This window comes from Myotis brandtii, unplaced genomic scaffold (genome assembly GCF_000412655.1).
Source record: "Myotis brandtii unplaced genomic scaffold, ASM41265v1 scaffold103, whole genome shotgun sequence".
Taxonomy (NCBI): domain Eukaryota; kingdom Metazoa; phylum Chordata; class Mammalia; order Chiroptera; family Vespertilionidae; genus Myotis; species Myotis brandtii.
Window position 1 is genome coordinate 2,379,987 of NW_005353460.1, and position 15,390 is coordinate 2,395,376.

General features: G+C 37.3%; 1 protein-coding gene across 2 annotated transcripts in view; it reads left to right on the forward strand.

The window, feature by feature from the left end:
* Positions 1–15,390, forward strand: part of ADAM9 (ADAM metallopeptidase domain 9) — a 92,133-nt gene that overhangs the window by 45,113 nt on the left and 31,630 nt on the right. For both annotated transcript variants that reach the window (XM_005856442.2, XM_014536428.1), the window contains exons 12-16: positions 228–399; positions 6,112–6,204; positions 7,502–7,697; positions 10,899–11,004; positions 12,438–12,621. In XM_005856442.2, coding sequence (XP_005856504.1) covers positions 228–399; positions 6,112–6,204; positions 7,502–7,697; positions 10,899–11,004; positions 12,438–12,621 — 751 coding nt within the window. The remainder of the gene's footprint in view (positions 1–227; positions 400–6,111; positions 6,205–7,501; positions 7,698–10,898; positions 11,005–12,437; positions 12,622–15,390) is intronic.

Genomic DNA, 15,390 nt, shown 5'->3' on the forward strand with positions numbered 1-15,390 from the left:
CATAGAGGTATAATATATTGTAACCCAAATAGTAATTATTATATAGTAAGTGAAATAATGTTTTATATTTTTTAGAAATAGACATTAATTCTCATTTCTCTCTATTTTGGTTAGCTTGTTAACTGCTGTTTTAAATATTCATTTCTAGTTGGTCGAAGACATGACGTACATTTTTTGAAAAGAGTAATTGCTGTGACATGAGCTCTTTTTCCTGATGTTTATTATAGAGGTTCCAGGAACTTCAGCAGTTGCAGTGCAGAGGACTTTGAGAAGTTAACTTTAAATAAAGGAGGAAACTGCCTTCTTAATATTCCTAAGCCTGATGAAGCCTATAGTGCTCCTTTCTGTGGCAATAAGTTGGTGGACCCCGGGGAAGAGTGTGACTGTGGTTCTCCAAAGGTCAGTTGAATGTTTGCTTTCTGCTTTGTTACATTCCTTCAGGGTTTGCAAAAAATAAAATAGCTTGCTGTGGGCAACTGTGGCACAGGAGCTAAAGTAAAGCTTAGTGGCAGAAAGAGGATTGGCATTTTCCTTGTGGGGACGTGTTCCTGGGACTGGTCATCTCCTTCCCAGAACATAACCAATGGTGTCATCTGTTTTGATGTCAAGGAAAGCGCCATGCCGACTCTTTATTTTTGTGTGCTAGCTTCTACCATTTCTGTTATGGTTATTGGGTCATTTATTTACTTTAAAGAATGACTCGGTTTTTCACTTGGCTCTACTTGTAAGCTCTCACATTCTGTCTGGCACTGCCATTGCAGAAATATTTATTTGGTTGAACTCATTTTAATAATAAATTGAAGCTGGCTCATTCTCCAGAGCCCTTCATTAACAAAGTTCTTAGCACTGAAATTAACATCCTTCCTTATTTAACCTCTAGTTTACCTACTGATCTGTGGTTTTATCACACCTGATGCCCATACTTATTTCCATTAACCCATGCTCATCTTTATTATTATTGTTCTGTATCTTAGCCATTCTCCTCTCCAAATGGCCTCCTCCTAGGCATAGGTAGGAGAGGCTGGGGAATGGTCACTGGAAAAAAAAAAAGGGAGACATATGTACTACTATTTGTAATACTTTAAACAATAATAAAAAAAGAAATTTGTTCATTTTTGTGTAAGCTTCACTCTATTCTCAATCTTTCCCACAAGTTCTTCTTTTTCACCCGACCACACCTGGCTTTGCCGGAAGACTTCCAATTATAGAAAGGCAGTGTGTATTATATGATGAAATTGTAATTGGCCTTCATCGCATTATTGCTGCATGTCAGGACTTCTGCTCAATGTTGTACATGGTATAATTCTCACAGTAGCCCAAACAGATTGATATTTTTTATATCCTCATTTTCAAATGAGGAAAATAAGGCCTAATAAAGCATGTTTAATTTCTAAATTAACATTATGCTATTAGGATGACCACATTCTTTGCCTTTCCAGGCATTCTCAGTTCTTTATCCTTACATATTTTATGTTTTTAAAAATAATTTATTCTTAAAAAATATACTTTTATTGTTGATAGTATTACAGATGTCCCTCATTCCCACTCTTTCCACCCATTGGAGATGCAAGTCTGGCAAATCAATAAATGTGATACATCACATAAAAAAAATGAAGGACAAAAATTACATGATCACATGTGCACACTCTGGCCTACATGCCAAGATAGAGAGGTATTTATAGAAGGGAGAAGGAAGTTAGAACCATATCACTCTATTATTAACATAGAGTTCTTCCTGTAGGATTTTGTGGAATGTGAAAACTTCCATAAGCTCTAGCTCCTCCCATATACCCTCTCAACTGATTATATTTGCTTCAAGTTTCATTTAGTTTTTATCACTTTTCATATGCTTTTAGACCATATGCATAGTTTTCTTCTGAGTTATTTTATATCCTGCATAAGTTTATATGTTGTGCTGCTGATTTTTTTAAATCTACTTCTAACAACTCATGTATTATGGGCAAAGTCCTTTGTGAATATGTTCTAATATTTCCTCTCTTTTGCTTATCATTAAGCTTAAAAATATTAATCAACTTTATTTCTTAGAGCAGTTTTAGGGTCAAAGCAAATTTGAGTGGAAAGTACCGAGAGTTCCATATATTGCCTGTCCCGCACACAAGCACTTCTCCATTGTCCACATCCTGCAGCACAGAGGTACATTTGTTACAATTGATGGCTCTACATTGACACATCATTATCACTCAAAGTCTGCAGTTTACATTAGGGTTTACTCTTGTTATTTAGCTTTTTATCGCATGTATTTTTATTATATTGAAATTTAAAATTTAAATGAAGGCAAGTTTATCAATTATTTTTCTTAAGACTTTCTGAATTTTGTATTTGACTAATAGTACTCTTTTTCAAGATTATCATCATAGCTTCTTTATACTTTTTAAGTTAAAAATTTTTAGATTACTCTTTAATTGAGGGAATCATGTGGACTGGGGTAGAAAATTAACTTCTGTCCACTAATGGTTAGTTATTACAGAACCATTTAAAATTATACTTTTATCATAATCAGAATACATGTATACACTGTTTCCTAATTCTCTTTTTTTATGAAGCCATCTTACAGTGTTTTTCAAAAAAAAGTTAACAGCTTTATTGAAGTATAATTGAATGCAATGTCAAAAAACTAAATTAGGACTTAGATAAGGAAAGGCTATTGTAATAGGGAGACCATTCTGATCTCCAAAATCTGCAAGTATCTCAGAATCAAAGAGAAAAAGGTTTTTCTTTAATAGGGTAAAGGTGGGGGCAAAGCAGAGATAAGCAGAATCTTTTAAGGAGAAGCTGAAAAGCAAGGGGAATAACCAGTAAGGACTGAGAGGAAAGTGTTCTGCTGTGGTCAGCTGATTTCTAGGGGAAGCTAGCTGATGAGGGGGACAAACAGAGTCCAGGGACCTATATAAAAGAAAGAACCTTTATTAACATTTGGTCAAAACAAAGCAAAGGGTAAGAAATAGGCAATTGAAGACTTGGTCAATAATAAACTGCCCATGTTTAAAGCATACAAGTTGATATATTTTGACACATTATATACATACTAGAAGCCCAGTGCACGAATTTGTGCACAGGTGGGGTAACTTTTATTTTAAAACTAGAGGCCTGGTGCGCGAATTCATGCAGAATTTGATATTTGAGCCCCAATGGGGGCTCATCAGGACAGGCTGGCAGGGGGGAGGGGCTGCGGGCGGTTGGCCGGCTGGCCCCACCCCTGATTGGGGTGGGTGGGCCAATCGGCCGCAGTGCCTGTCATAGCGACTGGTTGTTCCAGTCATTCTGGCATTTCTGTTGCTTGGCTTTTATATATATAGATGTGAAACTGTCACTGCTATCAAGATAATGAACATATCATCCAAAAAGTTCTTTGCAACCCTTGGTAATCCCCCATTCTCCTCAGACAATCACTGATCTGTTTTTTGACATTACACATTAGTGTGCATTTCCTAATGTTTCATGTAAGTAGAATACTCTTTTTTTGTCTAGCTTCATTCACTCAGCATAATTCTTTCGAGATTATCCACATTGCTACAGTGTCAGTAACTCATTTGTTTGTATTGTTGTTTACCAACAATAGTATGATAAACTACAATAAATTGAATAGTATGGATAAACTATAGTTTGTCAATTCATCTCTTGATGTATATTTGTGGTGTTTCTGGTATTTTGCTATTAACACAAAAAGCTGCTTGAACATTCACCTACAAGTCTTTACATGAACTTACGTTTTCACTTCTCTTGGGTAATGCAAAAAGTTCCATGTGTTTTTTTTTAACCCAGTCTCCCTCAAAGGTGACATCTTATTTTAATAAGAAATAAGAAAGCTAGTTTTCCTTCCTTTCTCACCTTTTCTTCATTTCCCCTATCTTCTTCTCTCTTCTGTTTTTCCTTCCTTTCCTGAACAATTCAGAGCTGAAGACATCAGTTGGGACATAGGAGAGTAGGTGTCTCTGTGGGTAGGAGCTTGTGGGGTTGGAGAGCAATGGTGGCCCAAAGTGGGGTGGGAGAAGCCAAGAAAGATAAAAAGCCACTGTTCTCAAAACTGCCTGGTACTGGCACAAGAACAGACATATAGACCAATGGAACAGAACAGAGAACCCAGAGATTGACCCAAGCCATTATGCTCAATTAATATTTACAAAGGAGGCAAGACCATACAATGGAGTCAAGACAGTCTCTTCAATAAATGGTGTTGGGAAAATTGGACAGATACATGCAAAAAAAAAATGAAACTAGACCACCAACTTACACCATACATAAAAATAAACTCAAAATGGATAAAGGACTTAAACGTAAGAAGAGAAACCATAAAAATCTTAGAAGAAGCCATAGGCAACAAAATAGCAGACACATGTCGCAGCAATATCTTTACCACTACAGCTTCTAGGGCAATGGAAACTAAGGAGAAAATAAACAAATGGGACTACATCAAAATAAAAAGCTCTGCATAGCAAAAGAAACCATCAACAAAACAACAAGAAAGCCCACTGCATGGGAGAACATATTTGCCAATTTTATCTCTGATAAGGGTTTAATCTCCAGCATTTACAGGGAACTCATACAACTCAACAAAAGGAAAATAATACAATCAAAAAATGGACAAAGGACCTAAATAGACACTTTTTGAAAGAGGACACTCGGAAAGCCAAGAGACACATGAAAACATGCTCAAAGTCACTAATCCGAGAGATACAAATCAAAACAACAATGAGGTACCATCTCACAACTGTCAGAATGGCTATCAACAAATCAACAAATGACAAGTGCTGGCGAGGATGCGGAGAAAAGGAACCCTCTTGCACTGTTGGTGGGAATGCAGACTGGTGCAACCACTATGGAGAACAGTATGGCGTTTCCTCAAAAAATTAAAAATTGAACTTCCATTTGACCCAGTAATCCCACTTCTAGGCATGTATCCCAAGAAAACAGAAACACCAAATCAGAAAGGATATCACCCTATGTTCATAGCAGCACAATTTACAATAGCTAAGATTTGAAAACAGCCCAAGTGCCCATTAGTAGATGACAGGATTAGAAAACTGTGGTACATCTGCACAAAGGAATTCTATGCTGGTGTAAAAAAGAAGGAATTCTTATCATTTGCAACAGCATGGATGGAACTAGAGAGCATAAATTATGCTAAACGAAATAAGCCAGTCAGAGAAAGATAAATATCACATGATCTCACTCATTTGTGGAATATAATGAACAAAATAAACTGATGATTAAAAATAGAACCAGAGACATAGAAGCATTGAACAGAATGTATAACCTATGAGGGAAGGTGGATAAGAGATCAACCAAAGGACTTGTATGCATGCATATCAGCAAAACCAATGGACATAGACAGGGGGGTGAGACTTGTGCTTGGGGTTAAGGGTGGCTGGGGAGAGGTCAATGGGGGAAAAAAGAGACTCATGTAATACTTTAAACAATAAAGAATTTAAATTAAAAAAAAAAGAATGTCCACATAGGGTGAAGACCCACTCAACAGAGAAGTCAGACCCTGAGCATGAAGAGAAATGCATTAATGGATGCTTAATTTCCTTGTGATGGTTAAATATACTATTATGGACTAAATGTGTCATAATGGGATAGATCTTAGGAACAGATCTCTGATCTGATAGGTCTGGTGTCCTTATAAGAAGAGATTCTAGAAAGTTCTCTTGCTCTCTTTCTCTGAACACACACACACTGAAGAAAGGCCTTTTAAGAAGACAGCAAGAAGGCAGCTGTCTGCAAGCCAGGAAGAGAGTCCTCACCAGAAACTGAATTGGCTGGAACTTTGATCCTAGATGTCTAGCTTCCAGAGCTGTGACATAATAAATTTCTTTTGCTTAAGCCATCATCTATGGTATCTTGTTCTGGCAGTACCAGCAGATGAAGACACATACTCTCAATGATTTCAATCCTTTGATGTATGTTGAGACCTGGTAGTTGCAACGAAAGAATCACTGACAAATCCAGCATAGTGACTTGTTTCCAGAGATTAATTGCTATTGTCAGATTAGAAAGAAATAGTTTTGAGGTCTAAGATAAGAATTTTATTAATGATTATTGATGACAATAACTCATTTTTTTTTATTGCCAGTCATTTTCTTTTCACAGGAATGTGAATTGGACCCTTGTTGTGAAGGAAGTACTTGTAAGCTTAAATCATCTGCTGAATGTGCATATGGTGACTGTTGCAAAGACTGTTTGGTAAGAAATTCCTCCCTATTTTGAAAAAAAAAAGAAAAGAAAAAGGAACAATATTATATATCAAAATTTCTTTTCTCTGATCTGTAAGAGAGCATTATTTTTATTACATGATCACGTGAAACATTTTATGGCTCTTGTTTGCAGTTTTGCATCACATTCTCTTTACTACAGTCTAATAAGATTTTTTTCCTAAGTAGAAACATGTTTTAATTTTAAGAGTAATCTATGTTTTTTATTAAAAATTCCACAGTACCAAAGTATAGAAAACAGACAGTGGAAGACTATCATTTAAACCTTCCTGACATAGCCATTTTTGATAATATGTTATTAATTTAGTTACTTTTTTCTGTATAAATGTGATTGTGTGTGTGTGTGTGTGAATGTGTGTGTGCACATGCACGCATGAAGGGGGGGTTAAGTTGATAATGCAATTAAGTAGATAATGCAATAGAGTATTCTATTACATAACATAATAAACATAGATACATATATTTTTCCTATTGGTATTTTCAATAAGATACAATGGGCTTTCTTCCATTCGTGTAGTTCTACATGGTTATATAGTTAGTACTTCTTTGTGTGTTTATACTGTAATTTCTTTACCTGGTCAATTGATGATGGGCATTTGGATTGCTTCCAATTTTTGTTTATAAGTAGTATTTTGGGGGCAATGTATGAATATTAACATTTTTGACACACATTTTACATACTTCCCACAGATGTACCATCCTATACCCACCAGTCTAGTCACATGCTTGTTTCCTTACATTAAGATTGGTTTCTAGCAAGTGTTATAATCCTGGTTAGTTTGATAGGTTTAATATGCTTTTATATCTTTGTTTAATTTTCATTTCCTTCTTTTTAAAAAATATTTTTATTGATTTCAGAGAGGAAGGGAGAGGGAGAGAGAGAGAGAAAAACATCAATGATGAAAGAATATCATTTTTTTGGCTGCCTCCTGCACGCCCCACACTGGGGATTGAGCCCACAACCTGATATGTACCCTGACTATAATTGAACCATGACCTCCTGGTTCATAGGTCGCTGCTCAACCACTGAGCCATACCAGTAAGGCAAATCTGCATTTCTTTTGATTATCAATGAGGTTATGTTTTTTTTCTGTATTTCATGACTTTTATTAATTGCCTATTATTGGCCTCTGTTCATTTTCCATTGGGTTATGTAATCTTTTGTTGTTATTAGAACTTTTATACATATAAATATCATAGTTTCAAATTTGATTAATTTGTGGGAATTGTCCTAATATTCTTGTTTCATTCGAATCTTATTACCCTAGTTTCTTCCAGGAGGTACTTTATGTAGAGGAAAAACCAATGAATGTGATGTTCCAGAATATTGCAATGGTACTTCTCAGTTCTGTCAGCCAGATGTTTTTATTCAGAATGGATATCCTTGCCAGAATAACAAAGCCTATTGTTACAATGGCATGTGCCAATATTATGATGCTCAGTGTCAAGTCATCTTTGGCTCAAGTAAGATATTTTATTTATAATTGATTGCTTTGATTTTGTTTTTTGCTTTAGTTTTGGTTGAAAGTGGAAATAAAAATCACAGTATATATACACATATACATAATATCAAATTTTAGTTTTAATAAATTTATATAAATAGTATGGGGATATACATTGGGGTCTACTATTTTCATTGTTCACTCAAAATATTTTTGAGATCCATCTGTATTGAGATTTACATTTAGATGATAATGCAATAGAGTATTCTATTACATAAATGTAATCTGTTCTATTACTGATAGATATTTAGGATGTTCAAAAATTCTTCTGATTCTCTTTTTAAAGTTTTCATTTTTATTAGATTATATTTACACATAAAGATCCAAATTATTTAAAGATTTTATGAAAAAATAAAGTGTACTTGCAAGTACTATCTCCATTCATTGAGGAAACCACTTTTACCTTTTCTAGCTGATTATTTTTTCACTTGTTCCAGGTCTTTAGATAGCCTCTTGGTAATGCTACATTTTGATTTTTCCCATGGTAGGCATTCACTATTATGAGGAATTGGCTCACATAATCACAGAGAATGGTAGGTCTCTTGCAGGGTACGTCAGCAAGCTGTAGCGTCAGAAGAGCTAATGGTGTAGTTACAGTCCCCAGGCTGGCAGGCCTGAGACCCAGGAAGCCTGGATGATTGTGTTCGAGCGCTCAGGCAGTGCATGCCTAATCCCCTTAGATGGGGTGAAGAGGCTGCTTCCCTGGCAAAGAAGACTCATCAGAATCTAGGGGTTCAGTATCCCCAGCTTCATCAGGGTCTTCCCACATATCTCCATTTCAGCTTTCAGGATCTCATTCTTTCACAATCACTGTCCTCAATGTAACAATAGACACCTGTGAGGCTGGAGGTTCATCCTGGGTTTCAATTCAGCCAATTGGAGAATGAGATTCTGGATTTCATTCGTAACAATCCCAGCTCTATCATTGCAGGAGATAAACGTCTTCTGCAGGTCACACATAGCTTTCAACTTATTTATGCAGTGATCAAACTGGGAATTCGAATACCTGAGTTTATCTCCTCCCCTTCCCCCCCGCCCTCCCCCTCTGCCTTGTCTGGTGATATCAGAAGCAATCAGACAATCTCATACCCCATTGGGCATTTGATTAAAATGCTGGATTTATTTCTTTGAACCTAGAGTTGTTGATTTTGACCAGACTTCTGTTGTCTTTAATTTCTGTTGTACTCCTCTTTTTAAAAAAAATATATTTTATTGATTTTTTACATAGAGGAAGGGAGAATAGAGAGTTAGAAACATCGATGAGAGAGAAACATCGATCAGCTGCCTCCTGCACACCTCCTACTGGGGATGTGCCCACAACCAAGGTACATGCCCTTGACTGGAATCGAACCTGGGACCTTTCAGTCCGCAGGCTGACGCTCTATCCACTGAGCCAAACCAGTTAGGGCTGTACTCCTTCTCTTACGGTGGATAAGATAAGCAGGAGGAGAGAAGACTATTTAAGAATTAAACGGGGCTTATTTATGTTACTCAGGCTATGGAGACAAAAGTGGTAGAGCTCTGTCAACTTGTGATATATATATTTTGCAAGAATAGGTAGGTTATTCCAGACTAAAAAAGTAATTTCAGATAGGCATTCTTAATGAAGTAAGTACTATTATTTAGCAAAGATGTTATAGTGGCCTGCAAAAAAGTCTAGGACTAAAGGAACCACAGTAATTTTTTTCTTTGGATATTTTCTGGAATTCTTATAGCTATTTCCATCCTATAGGAGAGCTTTGCTAGGTATTTCAATATGATATTTATCCTGTACAAATATTCTGCATTCATTTTTCATATTACTTGATCCTTTGCCCCTTTTTTCCTCCAAGTCTTTTCACTCGTATCCATTTTCTTTTAAAATAAACAACATAGTATTAGATGTGTAAGATAGGCAAATGAATTTCCTATATTATATAGAAAGTACTGGCATTTTAGCTTAAAATATTTTTAAAAATATTTTTAAGTAAAATATTTTTAGGAATGTATAATTAAGTGGAAAAATTGAATATTAAGTGATACATTTATATCAGAATGAATTACTACTTTAAAAAAATCTATTTTTATTGATTTCAGAGAGGAGGGGAGAGGGAGAGAGAGATAGAAACGTCAATGATGAGGGAATCATTAGCTGCCTCTTGCATGCCCCCTACTGGGGATTGAGCCCACAACCTAGGTATGAACCCTGACCAGGTTGGGAATCGAAACCTGACCTCCTGGTTCATAGGTCGACACTCAGCCACTGAGCCACACCGGCCGGGCTGGAATGCTACTTTATCAGTTGTGATGGCTGTCAGTCTATCTAATTCAGCGGTTCTCAACCTGTGGGTTGAGACCCCTTTGGGGGTCGAACGACCCTTTCACAGGGGTCGCCTAAGACCATCGGAAAACACATATAATTACATATTGTTTTTGTGATTAATCACTATGCTTTAATTATGTTCAATTTGTAACAATGAAATTGGGGGTCACCACAACATGAGGAACTGTATTTCTTTTTTTTAAAATATGGAACGCTTCATGAATTTGCGTGTCTTTTCTTTTCTTTTTTTTAAAATATGGAACACTTCATGAATTTGCGTGTCATCCTTGCGCAGGGGCCATGCTAATCTCTGTATTGTTCCAATTTTAGTATATGTGCTGCCGAAGCGAGCACGAGGAACTGTATTTAAAGGGACGCGGCATTAGGAAGGTTGAGAACCACTGATCTAATTACTAGGAATACCTAAATTAAGCTTCCACATATGGTAAATTAAAAAACCAAATAATAGCTGGAAATATTTTCATCAACCTTTCCCCACCTGATTTAACCAGGAGTGCAATAAATATGTGTTTGAGAGCAGTGGGAATGACTATGCTGAAAACGCTACTATACTGTGTGTGGGTTTTAATTTATTTATAGTTTCATCTTGTTTATTTATAGTTGCACCTCTTTTAGACCTTGAGTGTTTGAGTTTAGGCTAACTTTTAAGTATAGTCTGAGCTTTATTTTTACAGTTGGTTGTTAAGTATAAAGTGTGGAACAATTTTTTTTCCCCTGTAAGGCTAGAAACGTTTTCAAAGGTATTAAGGCAGTTCATCCAGTTGTATGGACTATCATAGGGAATACTTTTCTTTCTGAAATAAATTGCCAGAACTTAAACATTTTTTTTTAACATTGCAGAAGCCAAGGCTGCCCCAAGAGGTTGTTTCATTGATGTGAATTCTAAAGGTGACAGATTTGGCAATTGTGGCTTCTCTGGTAATGAATACAAGAAGTGTGCCACTGGGTAAGTGACAGGAGGTTATAAAGGAAAATGAATGATTGCAAGACCAGTCATCTTTTATAACTCCTTGTGACTGCCGACTTTCTCCCCCTTAAATACCTAACTTTTCAGACTTACAATTTTGCAACACAAGGTTTCAGGGAGACTGAATAGAACTGGTAAAATAAGTTACCCCTTTTGACATTACCTGTCTGAAATCGAATGGTTTTTAGAATCTTACTTTGTTTATGTTCTACATTAAGAACCACAAATAAACACTCTTCCTCCTCTTCCTTTCATTAAAAGGTTGTTTTGCTAAATTCATAGAGATACATAATTAATTTTGTATTTTATTATTTTGTTCTCACTCTGTAATTTAAAAGTGATAAATTAAATAGAAAATTTCAATACAGCATCATAACAGTTGATGTTAGGGGTACTTAGTGTGTTATGAAAGGATTTGGGAAGGGCATTTAACTCACACAGCCTTGGTGTATTGATGAGTTATGGATTGAGTTTTCAAGTGAGCAACTCAGAGCCAAGCCAAGAAGGGTGGAGTCCTTTCTTAGTTATTTTACATTACAGAATCTAATTTTTTTTTACCATACTTCTTTAAAGAAGACACAATTGGAAAAAATATTTTTATTGCTTTCAGAGAGGAAGGGAAAGAGAGAGAGATAGAAACATCAATGATGAGAGATAATCATTGATCGGCTGCCTCCTGCACGCCCCACATTGGGGATCAAGCCCGCAACCCAGGCATGTATCCTGACTGGGAATTGAAATGTGACCTTCTGATTCATAGGTTGATGCTCAACCACTGAGCCATGCTGGCTGGGCACAATTGTATTTTGATATAGTTCTATTATTTTCTATTTATAAAGTTATATTTATAAGACACTTTATTAGACTTGTTTGAGCCCTAGATAGTGAGGAGGGATTAGGTGTGCAAAAAGGAGCATCAGCACCGCCTGACACCCTACTAATTTGTACCTCAGCATCCATTACCTCTGCTCTTTTCTGCTGTATTTAAAGAGAGCTTCTTTGATCTCTGCTGCTCTCACACACTCTTTCTGTTGAGATTCCCTTCAGCTAAATAGCAGTATAGTGGGGCCTTGACTTACGAGTGTCCCGACTAACAAGTTTTTCGAGATACGAGCCGTCTCTCGGCCGATTTTTTGCTTTGAGTTGTGAGTTAAAATTCGGGTTAGGAGTCAGCTTCAGATACCCCAGCGCTAGTTGGCACAGCGAACGTCACAGTAAACACCACAACATCAGCCCAGCATCACGTGTCTCACTTGTTCACTTTTTGATTTGACATATGAGTAATTTGAGTTACGAGCTCCGTCATGGAACGAATTAAACTCGTAAGTCAAGGCCCCACTGTACTCTCTGTTTATCTGCATATATATAATTTTTCTATTGTATCTATACTGATGCATTTTCTATCTTTATAGAAATGCTTTGTGTGGAAAACTTCAATGTGAGAATGTCCAAGACATGCCTGTATTTGGAATTGTGCCTGCTATTATTCTGACCCCCAGTGGAGGCACCAAATGTTGGGGTGTGGATTTTCAGCTAGGATCAGATGTTCCAGATCCTGGGATGGTGAATGAAGGCACCAGATGTGATGTTGGGAAGGTAATTAAAATGTTTTCTATTTATAAAGTATAATTTTAAAAATTGTTATGCAAAGCGATTGTTTTTTTCTGATTATAAAAGAAATTATGTTTAGTATAGAGATTTGGGAAAATATGAAGCCATCAAAAACAAAATTAAGAATAGTTATGATTCTAATATCCAGATTTCTTTCTTATGTTATCACCTGTGGTTTCAATGTTGCCATATGCTGTGCATTTTTCCCTCCCCTATCAATGAGCTATAATTTATTAGTCAGTTTGCCATTATTGGGACACCAAGGTGATTTCCAGGGTCGTGTGTGTGTGTGTGTGTGTGTATCTTAATTTTTTTGTTGTGATGGTAAATGGGATTTCTTTTTTAGTTTCTCTTTTTGTGAGTTCATTATTGGTGTATAAAAAAAGCCATAGATTTCTGGGTGTTAATTTTGTATCCTGCTACATTGCCAAATTCATTTATTATTAATAGTATTTTTTTGATGGAGTCTTTAGGGTTTTCTAAGTACAGTATGATGTCATCTGTGAATAATGACAATTTTACTTCTTCTTTTCCAATTTGGATGCCTTTTATTTTGTGACTCAGTTTTTTTGATCCAGGTTAGATTTTTGTTCTCTTGACCTCGAACTTTTCTGCTTCTACAGATCTAGTATGAATATATTAGTAGGCTTTCTATCACTTTCACTTTTGGGAGTTCCATGATCAAATATTCAACATTATAGGCAGTGTATGAGAGTCAGACTATTCTGATTGTTGCCTTGACACTGCTCTCCTTGGTTGTGACATACCCATGTTGGTTTTGACAGTTGGGGGCTGCCACTTGGCCCCTGTTACCCAGAATCCAAATACTCTCATTGTGTTTCATTTTTCTCATTTATTGACCACAGTTCTCACTGTAAGGGTTGGTCTATAGAGAACAGTGATCACAGAGCTCTTCAAAGGTGCTAGGGATCCCTTTTCAAGCTCATTTTTCACAGTTATGGTGAAAGGTAGGTCTTCTGGGTCATCTGAGTAAGGTCTTAAATGGCAAATCCACTTAACATCCCAATCTCTTTAACTCTTTGAATTGTTTCTTTTACCTGAAACCAAGGCAGATTCAGCATTTTCAACTCACTCAGTTGGCTTTTGTTCCATTTAAAAATACATAGTTTCATTGATTTTTAGAGAGAGGAAGGGAGAGGGAGAGAAAAAGAGAGAGAGAAAGACAGACTGGCTGCTTCCTGCATGCTTCCTAGCAAGGATCAAGCCTGCAACCCAGGTATATGCCCTGGTTGGGAGTTGAACCAGCAACCTTTTGGTGCACAGGATGATGCCTAACCAACTAATTCAAACAGTCCAGGGCTCTTTTAGTACATTTTTCAGGCAATTAATCAACAAGCGATTTCAGCTCTTTCTAAATCCCTGACCTGGAACATTAAATGCAGAATCTCTACTTAGTAAACCCATATCAGTAAATGTGGCCTGATTTAACTTTCTGTTCCTTCTGCCATTATCCCACACCCTTAATATCCATTCCCATATATGCTGCGTGGATTCCTGTCTGTATAAATTATAAAACTCAAGTAGTTCTTTTGGTATGTAGCATACTTCCTCTTGGGTTACACTTTGTACCTCATCTTTAGGGACCTGCTCCTACTTGAGTCTAGTCATAGATTTGGAAACAAAGGTGGTGGGGATGAGTCTTGAGGAGGATCAGCATTGTCTTACAAGGAAACTTTCTCAAAGGAGGCTATTAAATCCCCTCAGGCAATGCAGCACTAATCCCTTGTCTTGGGAGTGGAAAGGACTCCCTTGAGGGTAGGGAGACCACTCCCACTGGCAGAGAAGACTCACCCGAGTTTGGGGACACAATGTCCCCTGCTTCATCAGGGTCTTCTCACACATCTCCATTCCAGCTGTCAGGATCTCATTCTTTCCCAATCACTGCCCTTTCCTTAACAGTAGATATCCTCTGAGGTTGGAGTTCGACTTGTGCTATAATCTCTCCAGTTGCAGGATGAGATTCTGGGTTTGATTTTTCAGATATTTCAGCCCTCCTGCCACAGGGAATGAGGGGCTTCTTCAGTGCACTCAGAAGTTTCCAGGTCATTCATGCCTTACTTGAGCTGGGAATTCAGATTTGTGAACTCACTCTTTTCTTTTCCCACTTTGTCCAGCGATATTAGAAGTAACCAACATATACACAGTTACTCAGACTCTTGATTCTTATAAGTGGTTGATTAGTAATAACCAGTGGTGATATTTTGTGAGTATCTATTGCATTGTCACACTATGGACTATACTCTTTTTACTATTGAAAATAGAGTTATTAATGTCTTTAAATATAATCAGGTAAGAGAGCCAATTTAATAAAGCCCAGGAACCAGTTCAGAAAACTTATCCTTACAATCTGTTTCTCTAGAACAACTCTAGGTATCAGTATCTGCATTAGTCAGGGTTCTCCAGAGAAATATAACCAATAGGAAGGATATACACACACACACACACACACACACACACACACTAGAGGCCCGGTGCACAAAAATTTGTGCACTCGGGGGAGGGGGAAGGGAGGTGCCCCTCAGCCCGGCCTGTGCCCTCTTGCAGTCTAGGACCCCTCAGGGGATGACCACCTGCTGGCTGAGGCCCGCTCCCCGGGGGATTGGGCCTAAGATGGCAATCAGACATCCCTCTGGCAGCCCAGCAGCCCTCGGGGGATGTCCACTTGCCAGCGGGGAGCAGGCCTAAACTGCAGTCGGACATCCTTAGCGCTGCTGAGGAGGCAGGAGAGGCTCC